Genomic DNA, 23,880 nt, shown 5'->3' with positions numbered 1-23,880 from the left:
CATTCATGCAATTACAGAGATTACTTGTTAAATTATTGACAGATCAAAAACCCTTCCTTACTTAACAAGTGACACAATTACATTTTTTGACATTATTTAGTACCTATGCTGAATTGAAATGATTCAAATATAGAGGTACGCATTAACTCTGGCAGCTATTTTCTCCCACAACAACTCTCTCTGTTTTGCCAAAGCAGCTGTGTTGTCTTTCTTGCAAAAAATGTAGGAACCCATCAATTTCTATCGCTGGAAGTATGAAGCCCCAATGGTGTTTGTTTTCGTTGCCACGGTGAATCGTGATGTCTTTGCTCCATTGTTCGGGGCTTTTTATGGTCGCAACACTCGCACTTGATTCTGAGTCCAACAACTCATAGTTGATTGAATCAACTGTTTTAGTTGTTCTGAAACCAAAAACTCTGAGTTTGCGAATTTTGAGTCAGTGAACTCCGAGTTCAAGTTTGAACTCTGAATTTGTTAAACCTGCTTCTTCAAGCGGGTCCCTGGTCTCCTGCTTTGGGTCCCCCAACACTTCCTGACACCAAAACAATAATTCAACAATTCTGTTTAGATTTTTAAATGTCATATAACTGAACAATGGTAAAAGGTTTAATCTATTGATTAGGGTGGATTATTATTAAAATGAACTTTAAACACTTTTCTTTTCTGTCTGCTGCATAGGATTGCTGCTCGCTGTTCTGAGGTGAAGTAATTCAAGTATGGACTTGCATTTACATGTATAGATCAGGAGTAAAAGTGAACACCAATGTTGTGTTTATATTTCATACTAAAAGGATGACACCATACCACAGACACAATGGTGTCAATTTTACCCTGTTTTTGATAACGTCGTAACACCCACCTAAGATGGTCAAGATGATCTTCAAAGGTCTTGGAGTGGATTAGGTTGTCGGCAAATATGGTAAGCAGATATCATCTCTCAGACTTCTCAAACATTCTTCCATCGAACTTTGGAATCTGTTGAGCAGATCCTCCATGTATTCTTTCACCTCTCTGAAGTGGTTTAAACATATGTACATGTCTAAGATCGGGATCACTTAGGCAAATTTTTAGCTGTAACGAGGGGATTGTTCCAACGTCATGCTCATCTCGTGCAAAGCCCTGTTTTCTTCACACAGTAGCTGTTTTATTTGCTCTCGTATGGAAGATGGCTTAAAGGAACTGGAGGATCCCAAATCAGCATCCATATTTGCTTTGTGTTCACTCTCATTCTTCATATTTTCCAATATGAGAATAGTCCATCATCTTTTCAATAATATTCACAAGTTCTTCTTGTTCATGAAGGAGGTCCCTCCTCTCCTGGAGGTCATGCTGATCCTCCTCTTTCTTTTTCAGCACCTCCATCTCTGCAAACACTTTTTCAATAAGCTCCATCATCATCTGTTTTTGAACATGGGTCCGATTCCTTTCCATCATATCCTTCAATGCAGTCTCAAGGCTTATTTCTGCTGCCATTAAATCCACTTTAATCACAGAACAACAGCGGTGTCTGTTCAGCCTCAACCGTATTTCCTGAAGCACCACGAGGCACGGCTGATTTCCCTGTACGGGCCACCAAATTTGATGCGCACTTTAAATAAACAGCAGACTCCTGAACATGTTGAGCGTTTTATGCTGTTCAGATAACTACAGCAGGGTATGCAAACACATGCAGGTGGTTTTCTCTGAAAATCAAACTGTCAGCGCTCCTCACAAACTTTTCTTTTGCCTCTCGTTCATGCTGCTCTGCGCGCTCCAACATGACGTCATTCTTCCTCGACGGCGCTAATTCCACCTGCTGGCCATTTATGGTACTACCAAATATCTAATAAAACCCACAGTTTAAAAATTAAACAATAAAAAAATAACTATAAAATAACTAAACAAGGGGGTGGCTTATTTTCACTGTCCTTACATTTACTTACAGTTTATTTCAAGTAAATCTGGTGCAGCAGGGGGATCCTATTGGGTGTATTTCATTTTGAACTTATATGTGCTACTCTTTAAGTAAAATAAGTTAAAATTGCTTTAACACGTTCAACTTCAATCATTGTATGTATTTTTAAATGGCATTATATAAATGACTGGATTAAAAAATAAAATGTATTTTTCTTAACAGTGAGGTGGAACTTTGTGGCCCTCAATGGGTTAATAAGACATTAACCCAAATGGTTCTTTCAGATAGCAACAGAAAACGGGTACAAAAGACTTGAGAGTGTACCTTACCTTTACCCAATAGGGGTTGTGTTTGAACCAGCAACCCCGTGACCTCAAGGGATTCAGCAGGTTCTGAAGATGAATGGGTGGATGTAAATATGCAGTGTTTATTCTATATCAAGCACATATTTAAAAAAAAATGAAAAAAAAAAAAGCTGAAGGAGACCTGTATATGCAGAACCCCCCACCCACCCACCCCAGTGGGTAATGATGAGTTGCATTTGCCTTTTTTATTTACTGAACATTTTTGTTAAATTTGAACCTCGGGATAGTTTTATCTTTTCTTAAAAAAATAGTGGGCCTTTTCCCTCAACCCGTTTTTTAACACTGTATTTACTTTGGGCCACTGTATACAGACTTAAAGTGGCAAATAAATAAACAAAAAAAGCTAAACATATGCATTTTTAACAGTTTCATCCAACTGTCTTGCTATATTATTTCTTTTGACATAGTATATGCCCCCCTCAATTACCATAAATACCCAGTACTTTGCCACAAGATACTTTTTTCTTATAAAAGTATTTATTGGAATGCCTGTTTTTAAAGTAATTTGAATTCTATTAGTAGCTGTACAGACTGTCAATTGACAGTTTTCCATCAGCTTTTTGGTGCTTTGGCGCTCTGTGGCTCTAATAATACAGAGGTGTCTTTGGGTGACAGGTTTGCGCATCACTGGTGAAGAAAGGAAAGCAGGTCCGATCAGCATTCCCTCTCTCCATTTAAAAGGCTCATGCCGTGACGCGCAGCAGTAGCTGGCGTGCCCCACCAAGTAAGACGGAAGGAGCTGTGCCGCGGGGGGCTTGCGCCGATTCCTGTGCGTAAATTGCCGTTTTGTTGCCGCTTTTCAGCTTTCAGGCAAAAAAAGGAAGAGGATGGACCGTGAAAACAGGAACGAATTGAGAAAAGTGCCACTTAGTATGGCATATGGCGCGTTTGGAGAGGCGAAAGCTGACACCAACAAATTGACTTTTTCATACCCGTTTCAGTCTTATTCACCACACACGATGCCAAGCAGACCATATGGCACTCAAAAATAGTACATTTAAATCCATACAAGAGTTATAAAATGTTTCAAATAAAGAAAATTCAGACATTTCGATGCATCAGCACAAACCAACCCCTGATCTCTTTACGGAATTAATACCAATTCGTATTAATTTCTGTCAATGGGTCACGCATTACTTTCTATGGAACAAAGAGAAGCATAACCCCCCTGCACGACTTTTCGCTTATTGCTTTCAATTTTACGCATTGGTCAGACTATGGGGCCTGGGAAAAACTATTTTCCTCCTGAACTCAAACAAAGTAAAAAAAAAAGTATAAAAACTGAATTTAGCGGACCTGCATCTGAGTGTATTTAAAGGTTAAAAAGATTCCACCTGTTGCACATTGCGTTCAACGAGAAAGTAGAAAAATTACATTTTTGGTCGGGAAACCAAACATTTCGAAAAGGTTTGCAAGATGATCCTTGTGGGAATGATGACGTAGATGAGTATAAATCCATTCTGTCACATCTGGACATCTTTCAAATGCTTCAAAAAAGAAGTTTGCTTAACGCTGTAGAAAATCAGATAAATAATGTTTCTCTTTTTTCTGCTTTTGCCACAAATTAGCACTAACGAGTTTTTTTTTATATTTAACGTTGTATTGTTTTATTCCCCGGAATCTTCAATCAAATGCACAGTTTAAAAGTTGCTTAGATGACTGTTTTACGCACGACTAGAGACAGTGCGCCAAAGGCAGCTTCCTTATTCTCATTCAAATCTCGGCCCGCTCGTTCAGAGTAAATGGCAGATGTTTTGCAATTCAAGGCGCATCACTACCCATGCGCTTTAGTCCCCAACAAAAGCGCGCTCCTTTTGTTAGACTCCCACGTCTTTCAGTTCGTAGTTGAACAAAGGATTCATCCTCCAGCGAGTTATAAAGTTACTTTCCAGCCAGTTCATTTCGGCCCTTGAGAAAACCTTAAGCGATGTTAATGTGCGCCTCTGCTCCTTTCATGCGCTAACCCCGGCACACAGACAAACAGCGGCCATTGTGCTCCAAAACCAAAGTAAGAAGTCTTTAAATAACCCCGAAGTGCAGTCTATAGAAATTCATGACATTATTTCCATTTGATGTTTGATCAGAGCGACGTGGACGCGTCCGTCGCGTGGCTTTGCGGCGCACCAGGATAATATTTCTGCTATTTCCTATGTTTGCACCTGCGCATACCTGCTCGTTTGTAAGTGAGGCCTCTCATTGTGTTCTTTGGCCACACCAGTGCTGAGCTGAGTGCAACTGAATGGAAGGCGGTTAATCGATTTGCTCCGCTCATGGTGAGCCAAATTATAGCGCTACTGTTTGCATATTAACAAGCTGCGCGCAAATGCGCCACAGCTACACAATACGTCCCGAGTGAACACCGAAAATACAATAAAATAAGGCCTCAATATAGAAATCGTTAAGCCCAACATAGATTTAAGTTTCCAGACTTCTTAATAACATTAAACATTGGCTGATCTCTTGTTATTCCAAAGAAACATCTGGATAGTCGAGATTACACGTTTTATGTGTCCATTTGCTTGCAAATGCGTCAATTTCCTCTGAGAGATAAATGAGTTTACTGCAGTAATTGTATAATTGCCGCACTAATTGTTGTTAACAAGTTTCCCAACGGTCCAACAACAGCACTGTCGGGTACCCCTCCGGCGGGAGTCCAGGACAAAGGTCCGGCTGCGTTAATGAATGACCCAGAGGCTGAAGAGAGCAAGTGGGGAAAACGGCGCGCTCCCCTTTAGGAAGATACACTTCACTTGTATTTTGATGGGGCTCGCGTTATTCTGTCCATTCACGGCGCACAAGCCCCTCGCTGTGCCATTCTTGACAGAGAGAGGATGGGAGAGCGGGGAGCGAGGCTGCACTGTCCCATTCACTCCCCTCACTTTCCTGTTAATGATTTCTTTCATCCCGAAGGAAAGAAGCGGCGCTAATTGAAATTATAGCGACTAATCAGCGGTGAAAATTCTCCTGTCGCGCAGAATAGCGTGGCAGGCGACGATTCCACGCTGACATCAACCCTCCTCAGCCATGCGCGCCACAACTGAGCGTGAAAAGAGCAGATAATGTGGCGCACAAACAGGACAAAAGACGACAGAAAGAGCAGTCAGATCGCGCCATCACGCACAGATTTCATACCAATTCTCCTGCTCGAAGCATCTTAAAAGTGGCTGTCAATTTTTACGCAATTAGTGTCTTTTTAAACATGACACGCGCGGGCCTCCACGCGGCTTTAAAGCGGGTTAAATTGCTTCAATATTTGACATGAAAGTCTTTAAATCTAATAAAAAAAAATCCAAATATTTATTGATAAATAGTATCAAATCAACATTTCCCCTATTATTTCCCTTAAGAATAAAGTACATGCACAAAAAGTAAAGACAAACAACAGCTTATGTTTATTATTTATGTTTTTTCAACACTAAAAGTGTCTTTGATTGTTTTACAATTTGGAAAACTAAATTACTTCTGGAATTTTAGGCATCAGCGATTTTTTATAATTCAAGAAAGCATTTCGCTTCCATTAAAACTCAACACAAATCCTGCTTTTAATATTTTTGCTTCTTTGCAATTTTCAATGCACTCTTGGTGCAGTCTGTAAGTTTTTTTTTTAATCCAACCCCCTCCTTGAGATATTTTTTCTTAATTCTGTGGACACAAGATGCGGACTCAGCCTCAAAGTCACCCCATTGTTTCAGCTGCTTTTGACTTTCCCAAGTCTTAACCCTTTTCAGGGGGGAAGTGTGGAAAATCGGGAGGCGCGGGACCAGGGACAGGGGGCGGCCCGCGATTCTCCTCGGTGCCTCACTGAGCTCGCTATGAAGACAAAAAAAGTGATGGGGCACAAAAGCAAAGGAATCCCAAAGGCGTTTGAAAAAACATCCAAACTTTTCCAAAGATGTTTATTTTTTTCCATTTGGGGTATATATTTATTTAATGAAGTCAAAAGTTTCAACCAAAGTGAAAAAATATGTGAGGTTTTACAGATGCAGAAAGTTCCATCCATGGGCCACCAGAAAATTGAAATGCTGTGAAGACATGAGGGGAATTACCACGGTGCTGCCTTCGACCTGGTGGCGTGAAACTCACTAATAAAAGATTAAATAAGCGAGTCAGAAGAACTGAGACACACAACAAGCAGAACAACCACGATCACGGTTGGAGTTTTTACGCTTCTCTTGAGTTTCAGTGCCCCACATATTGACCCAAGATAGTCAGCATCAATGAACTTTTCTTTCTCACAAGCAAAAAACAAAATGAAGATTTCGATTATCAAAATCTTGATTAAAATGTTTAAACTTAAAAAAGTGCAAAGATTTCCTGGAGTTTAAACTCCATTATTTAAAATGTGAGTTTTGTTTGGCTGTAAAATGACGCGCTGATGCTCGTTAAAGCGCAGCAGACAGGCGGCCCTGTTTGCATTGAGATGTTAAGTGGGTGTCTCTATATAAATCCACTCGGGGCAAACTCTCCCTCATTTGGTGGCAAAGGAGCTTAACTTTAAGAACCCCCCTCCCTCTGAGAAGGAACAAGAATGGTCGCTTCAGCAGACTGTGTGGGAAAACCTAAACCCCCCAACAAGGTTCGTAGCATCAAACAGCAGGAAATTGTTTGCAAAACTGGATGGAGGTGTTCACTCAGCCTCTTTCTTCTGCAGGTGTCCAAACCTCTGATGGAGAAGAAGCGGAGAGCTCGGATTAACCAGTGTTTGGATGAGTTGAAATTTCTCCTGGAGAATTATTACAGCAGCAGCGTGAGTGTGCAAATATACCAATCTATAAATATTTGCTTATTTTATTAGTTTTAATAAAAACACTTTTTTTGTTTGTTTTGAGGGGGAAAACTGACTGACTAAAACGTTTCACACAGATCCGGAAGCGTAAACTGGAAAAGGCCGACATCCTGGAGCTCACAGTGAAACATCTGAGGAACCTCCAGAAGATCCAGAGCTGTGAGTTTCTTTCTTTTCCTATATTTTAAAGTCAAGAAAAAAACATTTTCTGTCAGCTCTGTTTTTACTCGAACCTTGGTGATTTTAGGCACTGCGGCTTCTGAGTGTCCTGATTACCAAACCGGATACCACAACTGCTTGGCAAACGTCAGCCAGTTCCTGATGACCACCGACACCATGACCGGAAGCGGGCGTTGGATGCTGACACAGCTGTCCCACAAACTGTGCCGCTCCCTGAGGAGAGGAGAAGCCTCCAGCACCTTGGACAGCGCCGCGCGGCAGACAGAGGCGCAGAAACGTCTGCCAGCTTCAACCCGAACGCAGCAGGACGTCAGCTCCACTGAAGCACAGAAACCACACAGCGCATGCTCGACCCCATCGAGTCAAGGCGTGAGGCAAACATCGGAGTCCAAGAAGCCTCACATTACTGCTGAGCACAGACAGAACATCAGCATCTCGTTTCACAAAGACTTGGACTGCGTCAGTCACGACATGAAAGCTGCAAACGCGGCGCGCAGCGTGTGGCGGCCCTGGTAGAACTCACTCACTCTCCTGAACATATCGAGTCACATCCTCTCTGAATGTTGTTGATTGCACTGTAGATCTGAATTATGTTGTGTTTAAAGATGTCTTTTAACAATAAAGGTGTTGAAGGAGGGATTGTGTTCATGTAAAACACGCGATACTTTTCAGGATCAGACCAATGTGCGCCAAAAACGACTTTGTTGTCAAAATCAAAATGATTTTTTCTGTGAAAAATGAACATTTTCGTTAAACTCAAACTGGAAGTCGCTCCTCATGAGTATCAAGTTTCAAAAAGTTAAAAAGTTAGACTCATCCTGTGTTTTCTGGGCCGTTTTGCTGCATGGGCACAGTGATCCTAGGCGTCCAATATTATTAATTATTAATAAAAATGAAGGAAAACATGCTATTTAAAAAAAAATCTGCTCGAGGGGTGACAAAAGCAACGAATAATATCGATTTATTAAAAATCGCACATGAATTGGGAAAGAAAAAGAAGCTTTTGTTTAGAAAAAAAGGGGGAATGTGAATATAATATATTATATCCAATTTAAGTTATCCCTTCTATTTTTGATTGCAACTTTAAGCCGGATATTTTCGTTTTCTAACTTGTGGAACGTGTGGTGTAAAAGAAAAAAAATGAAAGAAAAACAAAAAACACAAAATGGGAGATATTGTACAAATTATTTCCACCCCCAGTATTTTTTGGACAGCAAAGTGACGAAGCTGCTGTTTTGTTGAAGAAAGAAACGTCGAACAAAAAATAAAAGATGGCCTATAGATAAAACTACCACTTTGAAACCAACAACAAACTTTCTGAAATGTTTAAATGACCCGCAGAATAACATTAAAAGGAAACATTTTAGCAGTTACATTAATTAATTCGGCATTTTTGTCGTTGACTGAGTCTTTGTCAGTATGTCCCTGTAAATGACTAAACAAAGGCAATTATTCTTTTTGGTTGTTTTAAATTCTCAGTTTCTTTGACTGCGTTGGCAGACGTGCTACAATGTGTTTACTAAGTATTGAGGAGAATTACAGCTTTCAGCAACAGAATTACTGTAATGTTTTTTTCAATTTTATTTTGAACAGGGCAGGTAATACAAGATGCTTTTGCATTAGAGAAAATAGTTTTTACTTATTTTTCCTAAAGAGATTTTCTTATAAGAACTATGTGCTGAATGCGCATTACGCACGCATTCTGCTCACATTTTAAACCAAAACTTGAAATGTATTTGTTGAGAATTCCCTGCTGGCCCATGAAGCCTGGCTCATTCCTTCCATCTTTTGCTAAAGTCAAATAAAAAAAAAGCTTCACGATGCCCTTATTATTTTATGTTTTCCATCAACTTCCCTCCCCATTCCAATGTTCATCAGATTGAATGAAATAAGAGCTGAGGACCGCGGGGGGAGACGAGAATCCTTCATTTGCATGAGACTGGACTCAGTGAGGACAGACTGGATGAGGCGCTGCAGACGCTGATTCAGCGATTTAGTCCGACCGGCTACTTTCAACCTAAGTAAACACTTTCAGACTTAAAGTGCAATCAAACACGCGTAACTGAGGGGTCCTAATCCGTGCGTAAAAGAGATCGTGCTCTTGTCGCCACTTACAGAAATAACTGAATTTGTGCTTCCTTTCGGAGGTTCCTGCGCAAGAAAATTCAGTTCACAACCTCCTGCAGTTATGGAATCCATGCACCAGAAGTGTTTGGTCTTTTGGCTTAAAAATATAATGTCTAATTAAAATGATAAAAACAGGGTAAATATTTTAAACTTAGATTGAAGTGCTTTACAGTCTCATTCACCCATGCACACACACATTCCCACTCTTCAACTGTATATATGTAAATTCCCAAATTAACAAATAAAGTAGACTTTACAGCAAGGTAGCTTCTTCTGAAATCCTCCTGTAGCAGACACACTGATGCTTTCATGTGGGTTTTTATGTCAAAGTTAAGATTTATCAGTGAAACTAAAGCCTTAGTCACATGCACCCATAGGGGGGCTAACTCTATGGCCTGCAGACTTTTGAGTTGGCTCAGTGAGGGTTGTGGACAGAAACACCTGCATTCTGAAGTGGAACACAGGTGTGTCTTGCAATTCCTTTCAGACTGTGCGGCCATCTCATTAGGAAAATAGAACATACCATTGTCGTGCATGTGGTAAATGTATTGAGAAGTATTTGTAAAGATATTGTAAACTGCAAACTGATCTGTTCTGATTGTCCAACTTCCCTATATGCTGGGTTGAGTGGGTTAAAGAAAATAAAATCCATATGACGTGTCTGCGTCTCACCTACTTCACCCTTACGTGTTGTATAAGTGTTCACCATGACCTGTCGTCCTCAGCATGCTTGTAGAAACACGTCCATGAACATTTTTGGTTCAACAAGCAATCTACGACCTTGCTATTTTATGTGGGCCACCTGCGTGCCATGTACATGTTTAACCCTACCAACCCGTGAGGACAATTATGATTAAGCCCTTATAGAGGCAGAGATCTTTATACTGGCCTAGTTATGGTTTTACCATTCTGCTAGAGTAGAGTAGGTCTTTACCAGAAATAATGGCAAAAATGTTACAAAAGAATAAAAAAACAGTCAGAATTTCTTTTTTTTCTGCAATTGCTGTCCTAACTAAAAGTAAAAGTATGCAGAAGAAATACTTTTAGTTGTACAATTTTGCTTTAAGCAACTTCTTATTGCAAAAGAATAACCAGTGAGTTTGTCAACGGAATTGCATAAAAATCACTTAAAATACAATAAAATAGACTGAAAACACAGCTTTCATACTCGCATGCTTTTGCAGAAAAAATGTTAAAACAAAATTCTTCTGTGAATTCAGGTTTTCTACAGACAGAGCAATCGCAACATCTACAGGAAAGACGTTGCCAGCAACAATTCATCAATTTTTTTAACGCACTGTATTCCTGTCGAGGTCACAGAGTAACCAGAGCCTGCCCCAGCTACCAGTACCGGCCCTGGACTGCATGCCACAGTTGAAAAATGAATGTATGACCCGGATATTACCGCTGGGGATCCAACCAGGAAACTTTTAGTTTAAAAGCAAACGCGCCAACTGACTGCACCACCGATCTGCCAATATTCAGGTGGAAAGTAGGCTGATTTCAACTGCTAAAGGTGTTGGAAAAAAAAGAAATGAAAAAACACTAGATTGCCAGTTAAATTAGGCTTTTTTTACCAAAATGCCTGGGGGGTTAAATCATTATTATTATTTTTTTACATTAAATGAGTGCAATGTCAAACTGTTCAGGAAGAAAAATAAAAAAAATAAAATAAATATATAGTCACTGTGATTTGGTGCCCCCTCTAGCAGATGGCGTCCTAGGCAGCCGCCTAGCTCGCTATGCCCAGGGCCTGCCAGCTATGGTTAGGGTATACCCTGAACACATCACCAGTCTGTTGCAGGGCCCCACAGATACACACACATTTTAGAATAACCAACTAACCCATGAAGCATGTTTTTTGGCTGAGGGAGGAAGCAGATCTTGGAGAAAACCCACACATGCACAGGGGGAAGATGCAAACTCCACACAGAAGAGATCCATCCAGGATTTGAATCTTCTTTCTTGCTGTGTGGACAGCACCATTGTGCAGCCTCCTCCAGCAACGTTATATGATGAACACTGTAAAACACCACACACACACACGTCACTCTTCTTGTGAATTTAATCAGTCATATCTTTTTAACAAAGTCATCAGCTCAACAAGAAAATCATAACATTAAACATCATTTGATCTTGATTCATAAATCTTTGATTATGTTACAAAATTAGATTTTCATACTGCAAACACAACAAAATGCAAAAGATCCATGGAATATCAAAGTTTGACGATGGGATGTGATTTTTTTTTTCTTTTTTTCCCCCCAGGAAAGAAATATTTCAGCAAATCTGGTCAATCCAAATCAGTGAGAAGTACACAAACACATCAGAATTCAAAGGTTTCAATGACAGCAGATGACTTTAAACAGAAACTCCAAACACATACAAGTTTATTACCCAGATGGGAACAGAAAAAAGGGGAAAACAATGTTTTACCACTCATAATTTAATTCTAGAGGGATTCTTTATTTCACTTTCTCTTTATAGATTCTTAAAAACTTGCATCTTATTTGTGCAAATACATTCACATTAACAGTAACTGTTCACAAGAGGTCAGAATTGGAAAAAAAACTCCTTTAAATCAAAGGATTAACTCTTTGGGAGAGATGTTTTTAATTTATTCATCTATTTATTTAGATTGTTTGATTATTTCAAAACATCTGGAAATTTTATCCAATTACCACATCACAATCTCATTATTTTAAACTAAATACATGTTTATTGATTTTTTAAAATTCTCATTCAACCTCTGCAACTTGTGGGCTTACATTACCAAGTGTTCACCATCACACAAAACTTTCTATCACAGGTTTAGTAGCCTCTTGCAAATAAAAAAAATCCAGACCGTATGCATAACTTCCTAAAACCGGTTAGCTTGCACTTAAATTCCATTTCCTCTCTATTTTTGACATCTGTGCTTTCATGTATTTGACTTTGATTAATAAAAGAATGACTTCAGACTGAAAAACGGGTTCTGAAATCAGGATAACATTTTCCTGGAGTTTAAAACAAAGTTTAAAAAAAACCTAAATAAATAAGAGGTGAGGTCAGGTGATGACCAAAAAGCACCATTTGCATAATATTCTTCAGCTTTGTATGCATGCAATAGTTTTGCCTGATGATATCAAAATGGCCAAATAAAGAAAAAAAAAGAAGAGTCAGAAGGAAATGTTTTAAGCAAAACTTTCATCTAAACAGAAAACACCAAAAACATAACTAATATCCCCCATATGTACAAAATATCTCAATAATGTTTTTAAGTCAAGGATCAAAAGGTTCTTCGCTCCATTTCTCAATTTCTCACACAAACCTGTTCGGGCATGTAGTAGTTTGGGATTACATTTCACTTCAAAATATGAGGCTAAAAATAGTTTGTGTTGTAAATATTGTTCAGAATAAAAAAAAATGGAACATTGGTTTGATTAAAGAAATATGTAAATCCTGTCATATCCTTTAATCGAAAGGATATGCACAGTAAAAGGCAAAGATTGCCTCCACACAACAAAACACAATCCTCGCAGACCAAATGAAACAGTTCAGTTAAAAAAAATGAAAGAAAAAAAAACACATTTGTAAGCTGTTTTATTCTTTGAAAAGAAACATTATCTAACAGTAAAAAAGAAAAAGATTCAGGAACGCACACACTCTAGAGAGAGATTTTCCGTGTCAGTGCTGGAAGAAAAGTGTTCTTCATAGAAATTCTGGGTCGCGTTCGAAGCTAACATTGTTACTGGCTTACACAGGAAATCACGGCCCCTTCAGAAAATATGTCAAAAGATCCAAATGACAGATTTGTGGCAAAGGATTAAAACTAAACAACGGGACTGATGTCATTTTTGGTAACCACTGATGGAGGCTTGCATTACAGTAAACGGAGCACTGAAGTTAGGGTGTCAACAGAAGAGCTTCCCTTTCAGGTGATGGAGCCCACAGAATCGGAGTGAAAGGTGTTGTATCTGGAGGATGATGCTGAGGGTGTGCTTGTAAAACTGTTTGTGCGTCCTTTGCTCTCAGCCTTGCTCAGATGCTTGTGGTGAGCCCAGTCAGTTCCTGCACCAGAACCAGAACCTGTCCTGTGCCTGTTAGAGCGCCCCGGAGACGGCTGGCTGTGGCCAGGTGAGCCTCCAGAGTCATGGCGTTTGGGGCGTTCTGAGCAGCTTTTTCCTGAGCCACAAGCCCCATGGCTCTTCTTCCTAGTGGACCGGTCTGTTTTGGGGGAACCTTCAGGAGAACTCCCCCTGCTACTGCACCTTCTGTGTTCTGAGGATCGCCTCAGTGCTTGAGGCTCACACTCAAAGTCTGTGAGAGGAAAGTGAGGAAAGATGACCGTGTGCTCGGTATACACATTAGGGATGAGGGAGATGGTGGAGGTGCGCCGTGGGCTGTTTCTGGGACTTGGCAACGGCGTTTCGTCTATAAAGTTTATCACCTCGTCGCGGCTGAAACACCGCAGTTCATCCTCACACCTCTCCCCACCGCACACCACACGGGGCAGGTGCTTCAAGGAGTGCATGCTGTCCTCAGAGCGCCGCCGCTTGCGATGAGGGTGATGGTGGCTCTCCTCGTGGTAATAGACCAGGCTGTTCCTGCGCCTCTCGCGGCGCGGCAAGGTGGAGCTGTAATGGGCACTCACTATCATGTCCTCTGTGGAGCCCCATCTGTGTAGGTATGAGGGGATCCGGTCGCTGGTCCACATGTCGGTTTCGTCGTGGGAGTATCTTCTTGTAGGGGGCACCTGGAGGCGAGACACAGACGCGACCTCTCAGCTTTTAGATGACTGATCAAACTAAGATACACATAAAGCTTTACTGAACAAAACATTTTAATAGAGCAACATGCTGAGACATAACAGTCCAGAATACCTACATTATTAACTTAAAAGACATGCAGGACTTTTTTTTTTTTTTTTTTTTACTGTCATGAGGTAACACTGTATAACACCTTTTTTTAATTCATCCCCTAATAAAGACTCCTTCTTGCATTTGAATAGACTCATTTGTTTTTGGCTCAGTAAAAATAAAGACTTTAAGGAGTGGGGAGAGTTCACGTTTGCATAAAATCCTACATGTATATTAGTTTATCCTTCAGAGCACAGCTGTTTATTATAAAGTACTGTGGAAAAGTCTTAGGAAACCCTCATGTCAGATTTTGCTTCCAAGGAGACAGACTTTCTTGTAATTTTTCAAGTTTTCCAAATCTACATTTTCCAGTGGTTGCTTTATTAACATCATCAGTTCAGTCCTTATACTTTTTGTTTTAGAGCTGGTCAAAATGGTCAAGTAAAAGGAGTGGACTGAAAAAGTCACAAGAATTTAGCTTGAAACAAGAAATTACAGGAAAGTCTGGCCCTGTTGGGGGAAAAAAATAACATGCAATAAAGTAAATGAGTGGTGCCCGAGACTTTTACTAAGAATTAAAAATCATTTAAAATGTATTTATCTCTGATAAAAAACTAAAGGTTTATAGTTGCCTACATGTTATACTCACATTCTGTTCTGACAACTATGCAAGAGACAGAGGGTTTGTCAAGGTGACGTCAAGAGCCTCAAGATTGATATCAGCCTGCCCCCCTGTGGTTGCTTTCAGTAAATGCAGAGAAATTAAACAGCAGATGATACAGTAGCATTGAATGTGTTAGGTGGGAGGAGTGAACAGCAGAGGGCAGCAGAAGCTTTAGAATGGCTGGCGATGCAGACAGACTTGAAAGGAGATACAGAGACGATAAAGCAAAAAGATGCTTTATTCTGTCATCAGACCACTTGAGAAGCATCTACATGAAGGGGCCACTTGATGAAGGGAAACGGACATCTTTTTTCTTGAATTGGACTCCTTTCAGAACTATGTAAATGACCCGAGTTGTGGTCACACAATAGTCAAATGAGTCTAACACAAAACTCCTCAACTACAAAGTGAATCTGACACAAAGGCAATGGATGGACGAGTGGTTTTGTGTAATGGGATGATGGCTACTGTATCCATCTCTGTTTTAAAACTTCTTAAAAGCAAGATCCGATTGAATATATATATAAATAAATCCACAGGAGCATTGGAGGTAGAATTGTCCATTAATACACAGGACATCTGGAGTATTTAACAAACGTACTTGGCAGATTTTCTAAATTTGCTTCACACAAAGATGACACAGTATCACTGCGAGATGCTTTGTAATGTTACTATTGTGTGAGTTCTATCAGCTGGTTGTAAAGTTAAACAGCACCACTGCAGGCTTCTAGGCCAAGTCTTGCTATTTGCAGTAATGTTGACTTGGATCAGCCACTTTTAGCAACGTTTAATCAAAGTTGGTCTGACACTGTCGTTTACAGAATGAGGTCAGAATGAGCGTCACAATGAAGTTAAGAAGTTGCCCTAGAAGGCTGCACGTTCGAGGACATTTAGCAGCTCTCTGTCTGACTGGAACACATACTGAATTAAATGAGTATTTTGCTTTTGGGTCGAACATGAAAACATGTTCAGGTTTTCCTGAAGCCTTGAGGGATTCCTGAAACGAAGAGTGTAAGTCAGTTACTACACTCTTACCCTCTTCTGAGAAAGAAAATCCATCATTTTCTCACAGATCCATGTTAATGGACACAAGACTTGATAAATGAAGCACATTTAATGCATTGATGGGACTGCTGATGGTCATATTTACCAAACATTTGTCAGACTGACCTTTTTTTTCATAAAATATTTAGGGATCACAAAAATTTCAGTCATAAAAAGGCACAAGTGGCCAATTTTCATGCACACAAAAAAAAATAAAATCAATTTAAATGATCAAATTAAAGAAATTAGGAAAATTAATGAAAAAAAATATACCTGCAAATACTGCATTTTATCTTCCTGTTGTTCCCTCAATGGATACCCTTGCGGAACCCCCCTTTCTAAGGTTGAGAACTCATACTTGGCATTACGGTCTACCGTCATGATTTCAGGCGCCGAGCTATAGTCATATGGTCTGTCATATATTAAGTCGGCATGAATTCCTCCATCTTGGCTGCTTTCTGCAAGGCGCAGAAACGTCAGGATTAGAGAGCAACGGACTCCATACACAAGACAGACAGTCAGACAGACAGACGAATAGATAAGAGAGACAAGTTCAATTGTTCTCGGAGTTATTGCCTTTTCTTGTGTCTCTGCTCAGGAATAAAAATAAAAACTGAGAAAAAATAATTTGGAAAAAAAAAAGTAGAAAACTGCATAAAAGCTAAGACAGCTGTAGGTTTATTCTGAATTTATTAGTTGCGACTGCATGTAAAATCTTGGAGCTTACATTCTGATAACTCAATTATGTTTTTTTTAAACACCCCTTCTAGTAAATTTAAAAATCAGCAACTTCTGTCTTCATTACAGATCCTATAGAGACGGGTGAAAACACCTCAAGGCAAATGTTGGCCGAAAGATGGAAGATGAGGTCAGCTATTTGCACAGGCAGCTTTGCATGCAAGTCAATAGCTTTGCAAAAACAGGAAACAATCCATATACATACAACTGTGATGAGTTATACATGGCAAGCCCTCTGGAAAAAAAAGCAGAGAACTGGCAGTGTTAATTATTGCACAAAATATGGCCTGCCAAGTGGTGATTCTTTTTGGCTTTTACCAGACAGGAAGCAGTTCTGAGGAAGGGTGGAAGGGTCAAAGGTTTGGAGGGTAAGAATCAGGAAAGATGGGGTTCACCTTTAGTTAGTAAACTGTGGCAATATGGAGTTGAATTATCATGTGACCTAATTTTATGAGTTTTATCAGGTGTCTGTGATTCTTTGCTGTGGTGTTTTATATCAGGCCCCTAAAAATAAAATGTTCCCTTCAATTTAATCAAGTGGTCAGAACATAATTCAATCACTAAACTCCAAAAAGTCAGGAAAAAAAAGTCAAACAAATACAAACATAAAAAAAATAAATAAATAAATAAAAAATAAAAAAATAGAAAACAAAACATCGCTTGATGTTTTTTCTGACTTGAGGGAAATATGACCATCATAATGACAGAGAAGTGCTTTTCCGCTCAACTGCGTTTGTTCCAGATTCACTCTTCAGCCTAACAAATACTTAAGGAAGTATTCACTGTTCGGTTCCCTCATGCTAGAGCATTCTAGGGGAAGATTGGCCAGTTTAAAATGCATTAAAGTAAAAAAAAGACAAAAGTGCTGCAAGGAAAATATGTCCTTTGTCCAGCATGATTCCCTCTGTGGGACATTAGTCTCATAGCATGGTACAGCAGAGCATTTTAGAAAGCACACACCATGTAGAAAAATCACAAAATGTCTTCTTTAGAGAGATAAATTACACAGACACTTGCCCTTTTTAGCTTTGTCTCTTGAAACTAAGGGGACATGATAGGTCACATGATAACATTTGACCACTATTTCAGACCTAGCTGCAATTAAAATTCATAAAAAAACAGCCAATTTTCCAATCTAAAATGCGTTTTTTTAAACAAAAATGGCATTAGTTTAGAACCAAAAAGATATGTATTTTTAGAATACAAGTTATTGTACGACCGTTTCTTTGTACCTTGTTCTTTAAGTGACTTAAAAAAATATGCAAAATACGTATATTTAGTTGTAAATATTTACTATTATAGTGTCAAATTGTTAAATAAAATTGTTTTTATCTATAACAACATGTTGCAGCTTATTCACTGCTGAATAATCATACCCCACTGTATGTCATATACATAGTTTGCAGGGAAATTCTTCCTTCTTTGCATAATATATTCACTTTTTGAAGAAAACTCATCTAGATGCTGTTTTCTAGCAGCAATTGTAAACTTGAATGATGCTCCGTCATGGGACAGATGTCTACTGAGCCACCTATAAGATTTATAAAGATTATGTGTGCTTTTGCTTTAAAATTAACATTTTGGAACAAATTAGTTTTTCTAGTTTCAATGCAGCATGGATTTATTCTCACAGAACTTTTTAAAATTTTACTTTTAGCTTTGTTACAAACTAAAAAAAACATACAAAAAAAGAGTTTAGAAATTATTAAACACACATTGAACTTATTGGGTGAAGAGATGGGAGAAGGGAGGAGGGACAGGAGGGAGATGTCTCACAATAGCTTACCCTCATCCACCTCGTCATTAGACATGAGGGCAACGCACTTCTCCCACACCATGCGCATGTCTGCCCGATAGCGGTCACAGGCCCAAAGGAACATCGGCAGCAGAATGGACTGAACGATGGAACACCACAGCACACACAACACCATCCAGTTGTAAGAACGGTCAAACTTCAGACTGGCAAAGCTCACCACCTGTGCAGGTCCAAGAGTGGAAGAAAAAAATGTGATTATCTTTATACAGAACAGCTAAAATAATACAAATCTTCTCAAAAAACAGTGGACAGTTCTAACAAAGGAGAGTGGAGTTCATACAATAAAATCAAGCGAAATTTTCAATCCAGACTCGACCATTTATCTAATCTAAATCTCATAAATCTTATAACGGCCTCAGAGAAGCCTGGTGCTTTCCTCTTACAGGTCACAAAAATCAGTTGGTTGATTATGACGCTTTGGTATTTAAATGGGTTTCACCTTCATCATAGTGTAAGATAACAAATGAATGTTTCTCCTTTCTCACACACAAATAGTGACACACAAAAATAGCACAAAAGTTAAAACTGTTGTGTGATGATCCAGTAATGAAAGAAGCTTCAGTGCTGTAGATAGAAGAAGCAGCAACAAACATGCAAACTACAACCAAAAATATTTTTAAAATATAATTTATTTTTATATTTTTCCCTTTTTCAGTTTTATTTGTGTACATCATGTTTTTATTTGCACTAATGCAGGTTAATTGCATAAAAACATAATCTATGGTGATTGTTTCTTGGTCATTTTTACAAAAACATTTGATAAGAATTTTACCTTTCATGTCAACACAAAATAAAATCAGTCTAATGTGATGGATTGATCAAAATATTGCTTGCATTGATTTTTCTTTTGTCATTTAGTTAAGTTTAAACTGATGGCAAAATGAGTAAATATGAACATTTTAAATCAGAACAAAAAAATCAATTTTAATAGAGATGTTGATACATTTTGTCATTTTTACAATAATTTATTGTTTTCAGTGGTAATTTCTTGTGACTTTGAACAAACATTGTTTTAATAAATTCAAGTTTTGACTGATAAAAATGGGCTTGGACTTAATAAGTTGTCAATGTTTTTATCCAAAGCTCTTTTCAAACCTTATTTATATTGTCATTTTTCACTGTACTACTTTTTATGACAGAGACATTTCCTTTTTTTAGTTTGAAATCAATAAATAGAATCTTTAAACCATAAGCGACCAAACAAGAAAAAAAATAGTGTCAAAAGATCAATCTCTTGTTTAAAAGTTGTGGTATAAATTAAATAAATTTGATAGAACGTAATCATTAAAAGAAAAGTCATTCCAGGTTATTTGTATTGAAGGTGGCAGATGAGCTGGTTTTATCAGGGGTTGTTTCTGGAAGACCCAGCTAACTACAGAGGAAGAATGGTTGACTCTTTATAATAGGAAAAGAAATGCAAAAATGTGAACTCTGGAAACCTCACACATTTGAAAACGTTCTGAATTAAACTGTTAGTTGCCTCAAATTTAGTTGTGCATTAGTGTGTACAAACAGATGAGAAGTAGTTTTACCATTTCCTGTGCTAAAGTGATAAATCGTAGCACAAAACTCATCAAAAGATCAACTAAACTTGGCAAAACTGAAACAGAAATGAAGTGAATCTTGACTGAGAACAAAAAGATTGTGAAGAAGAACAACCAAAAACAGAAAGCTTAAATACACTGAGGAGGTAATGATTGGAAACAGAAGCAGCTGTGGGGATTGGCAGTTAAAATTGTCATGATGAGCCAAACCAGAGACTGAACACAAATGACTATAGTAGACTGAATAACACAAAAGTTAGCATAAAAAATGAATTAAAAAGAAACAAATGACACTGAAATTCAACACAAGATTTTATCAGATCTGAATACATTACAAACACTTTTTTACTTAAAAAAAAGTTCTCAAGTTTGCAGAGGAAAGAAGGAACCATCTTGTTAAAAATTAAATAGTAGAGAATTCTGTGCACTTGAGTCAAGATTTTTACTTTTAGTACCAAAGAACAACAGACATTAAAAATGTCTGTAAAACAAAAAATCAAAGTAAAACAAATGAGTCATCTTAAAAAATGATTTAATATAAAAACAACTATGTAGGCAGGAGAAAAATAAACAAAAAACAGACAGGAAGATAGGTATGAGGACTTTTAAATATTATCTTTTATTCTTGCTGTATATTATATATTTCTTATTATTTTAAAGAAATAAACTGTTGCCTCATGTAATGCCACTATAGCATTTGTTTGTGCAAAAAAAGTAAACACAAAGATTGATTTTAACGATCAGTTTCCTGAATATGACAGAAAAACTCTAAAAACTTCCTGTTGGTACTTAAGTTTTTTATGTATTTTTTTCTTTGTTTTATTTATGTCTTTTTTCTTTTTTTTTAAATGTCTTTTTCTATTTCTATTTCTTCTTTTTTTTCTTTTCTTTTTTTTTCTTAGGACCCTATCCTTGTATATGAAAAACCATTATACCTTAACAAAGTTCAGGAAAAATGGTTCCTTGACAAAGTTATGGAACAATGTTTTTGTTTCAACAAATTGTGGTTAATAAAATCTAAAATATAAAATGAAATTGTAAATGTGAACTTAAATGTAATTGGCTCAGTGCCTCCTTTGGTCAAAATCCTGTTCATCATGCAAAGTTATTAAAAAAAGTGAATGTTGCTGCTATAATAATGTTCCTATTTTTATGTTTTACCTGAAAATGTGTTTGTTTATCAAAATGCAAAGGTAACTTGTTTTAGCGTAGTTGTTCATATATCTATTTAACCCTTTAACACAGGAGCTTTAGCTCCAACTACAAGAACTCTTCAACAGTTCATTAGGAATTTGCCTCTGAGTTGGTGCGGGGTAAGCCTGCCTCCACTTCCTGTCATTTCTGTTTTTACACTTTCTCCTTCTAGCTTACAGCTCCTCACCATCCCAACCTAACATTACAGATGAAAAAACAAAACGAGCAATATTGGAGCTATCCAGCCGTATCGTTTTGAGCCAGATACCAGGTCAGATGAGGAAAACAAAAACCTACATGGATCTAGTCGGTTACAAGCAGCTGCATCAGAATGGAGCAGAGGGGGGAGCTTGTGGCTTGCTGTCGTAGGTTTTACATCCCTGCTACAAGCTTTTTCATCCATCCATCCTCTTCCACTCATCCTGGACCAGGTCATGGAGGCAACAATCTAAGCAAAGATGCCCAGACTTCCCTCTCCTCTAGCTCCTCTGCGGAGGATCCAAAGACGATCCCAGGCCAGCCAAGACACATAGTCTCTCCAGCGTCTCCTGGGTCTTCCCTGGGACGTCTGCCCACTGGGACATGCCCGGAACGCCTCTTCAGAGAGGCATCCAGGAGACATCTGCCACGTCCACTGGGTCCTCTCGAAATGAAGGAGCGCTGGATTTACTCCGAGCTCTCTCTGGGTAATCGGGCTTCTCACCCTATCTCTAATGGAGGAAGGTCATTTTAGCCAATTGTATTCAGGATCTCGTTCTTTCGGTCATGACCCGGAGCTTGTGACCATAGGTGATTACTGGAACGAAGATCGACCGGTAAATTGAGAGCTTTGCTTTCTGGCTCAGCTCTCTCTTCACCACAATGGACCAGTACAGCTACCGCTTAACATCGGACGCTGCACCAATCCACCTGTCGATGTCACGCTCTGATCTTCTCTCACTTGAGAACAAGACCCCAAGATACTTAAACCCTCCACCTGAGGCAGGAGCACTTCACCCACCCAGAGAGGGCAAATACCTTTCTCTGGTCGAGAACCATGGCCTCAGACTTAGTGGTGCTGACCCTCATCCCAGCCGCTTCACACTCACCCCAAACCTTTCCAATGCATGCTGGAGGTCCTGGCTCAATGAAGCCAACAGAACAACATCATCTGCAAAGACCAGAGATGAAATCCTGTGATCCCCAAACCAGATCCCCTCCGGCCCCTGGCTGCACCTAGAAATTCTGTCCCTAAAGACTACGAACAGAACTTGTGATAAAGGGCAGCCCTGCTGGAGTCCTGCCGCTCTGACTCACTGCCAGCTATGCAGACTAAGGTCCTGCTCTGGTCATACAGAGACCGGACAGCACTCACTAAAGGTTCCCCAGACCCTGTACTCCCAGACCAGCCTTTACAAGAATACCACAGCTGATGTGATTGAACGCCTTCTCCAAATCCACAAAACACATATGGACTGGATGTGCAAACTCCCACGAACCCTCCAGCACAAAGAGGGTGTACAACATGCAACAGTATTTTGTTCCATGTCCTCCTGATTTAAAAAAGAAATACTCAGAAATTCTATTTTAAGTTTAATTTTCTTAATAAATATCCTCCATCATGAAAAAAATGACACAAGAACATGCTAAACACAGTTTTCATTGGAGTGTGTCTTTAAAAGCTAAATATTTGTTTTGCACTTGTATCAGAGAGGACCTGAAATGATAAACATATCCTAGGTATTATCATTAAAAGCCCTGGAAATCAACTCACCAGGATGGGGAAGCCTGTCAGGAAGTCGTAAATGAAGACAATCCCACTGATCAGGTAAGTGATCTGCAGCGATGTCTTGAGAGGCTCTGATCCATCGATGGAGGATCGCCGCTTCCCCTGAGCATCTTCAACCACTATTGTGGGGACATTGAACTTGTTCTTGTCAGCATTGTGGCCAGCCTGAACAGAAAAGGTCTGGAAGAGAGCAATCCCGATGCAGATCACACCCATGGCCACACTGCCACCGATCAGCAGCAGAAAGCAAACGCCAAAGCCCAAGCCAATCTCTGTCACAATGAATCTGCAGTCAGAGGTGTAGAAGCGGTCAATGGTGTCATGCCAGCCCACTGCTGGGAGTGTGGACAGGATGAACGACACCATCCAGATGCCCATCACTGTGTGCACTGCCTGCTTCTTGGTGTTACTCAGCCTGAAAACACAGAACACAGACTTTTGAGTCAAAGCAGAGAAGCTGTCAGGAATTCAAGTTAAACTGAGTTTGTTTTTATTATCTTATATAGTTTTCTTGTAATTCACATAAGCTTAAAACTTAAAATCAATCTCTTAAACTTCTACAATTCTATTAAATATCAGTATAAGTATATAATATAATATATATAAGTCCTGTTATGAATTATTATTACTGAATTGCTGCTTTGACAGGATTATACAGGATTGTGCTTCATATCTTTTTTTTTTAACCCAACCTTGAGTAGAGATGAAAACTAACAGTACATAGCAAACAGCACGCAAAAGAAATGACGTAACTCGTGATGCCTAAAACAGAATGAAAAGTAGAAAAAGAAGGATTCAAAATTGTTTGCAGAGAGTTTCAAGGTTTGCAGGAACATTTATATCTCAACAAAAGTGTTATTCCAATCTTTATGCATGCACAAATTTACAATACTGCCCCAACGTTTGTCAAAGAAGCAGTGCT

The 23,880-nt window shown here is 38.9% G+C and overlaps 2 protein-coding genes across 3 annotated transcripts in view; one reads left to right on the top strand and one right to left on the bottom strand.

The window, feature by feature from the left end:
• The first annotated feature begins 5,909 nt into the window (after positions 1 to 5,909).
• Positions 5,910 to 10,178, top strand: her3 (hairy-related 3). The gene is made up of 4 exons (XM_024294178.2): positions 5,910 to 6,835; positions 6,911 to 7,006; positions 7,123 to 7,204; positions 7,293 to 10,178. The coding sequence occupies exons 1-4, from the start codon at positions 6,788 to 6,790 to the stop codon at positions 7,739 to 7,741; spliced, it is 675 nt and encodes a 224-aa protein (XP_024149946.1). The 5' UTR covers positions 5,910 to 6,787; the 3' UTR covers positions 7,742 to 10,178.
• A 1,221-nt stretch (positions 10,179 to 11,399) lies between these two features.
• LOC112158852 (probable G-protein coupled receptor 153) overlaps positions 11,400 to 23,880 on the bottom strand; it is a 35,915-nt gene continuing 23,434 nt past the window's right edge. For both annotated transcript variants that reach the window (XM_024292483.2, XM_024292484.2), the window contains exons 3-6: positions 22,944 to 23,373; positions 18,423 to 18,612; positions 16,172 to 16,356; positions 11,400 to 14,087 (exon numbers count right to left, since the gene is read on the bottom strand). In XM_024292483.2, coding sequence (XP_024148251.1) covers positions 13,266 to 14,087; positions 16,172 to 16,356; positions 18,423 to 18,612; positions 22,944 to 23,373 — 1,627 coding nt within the window. In that variant the 3' untranslated portion in view covers positions 11,400 to 13,265. The remainder of the gene's footprint in view (positions 14,088 to 16,171; positions 16,357 to 18,422; positions 18,613 to 22,943; positions 23,374 to 23,880) is intronic.

The sequence above is a fragment of the Oryzias melastigma genome, linkage group LG7 (genome assembly GCF_002922805.2).
Source record: "Oryzias melastigma strain HK-1 linkage group LG7, ASM292280v2, whole genome shotgun sequence".
NCBI classification, from domain to species: Eukaryota; Metazoa; Chordata; class Actinopteri; order Beloniformes; family Adrianichthyidae; genus Oryzias; species Oryzias melastigma.
Note: the sequence above shows the minus strand (reverse complement) of the source record. Positions and strands in the feature narration are given on the sequence as shown.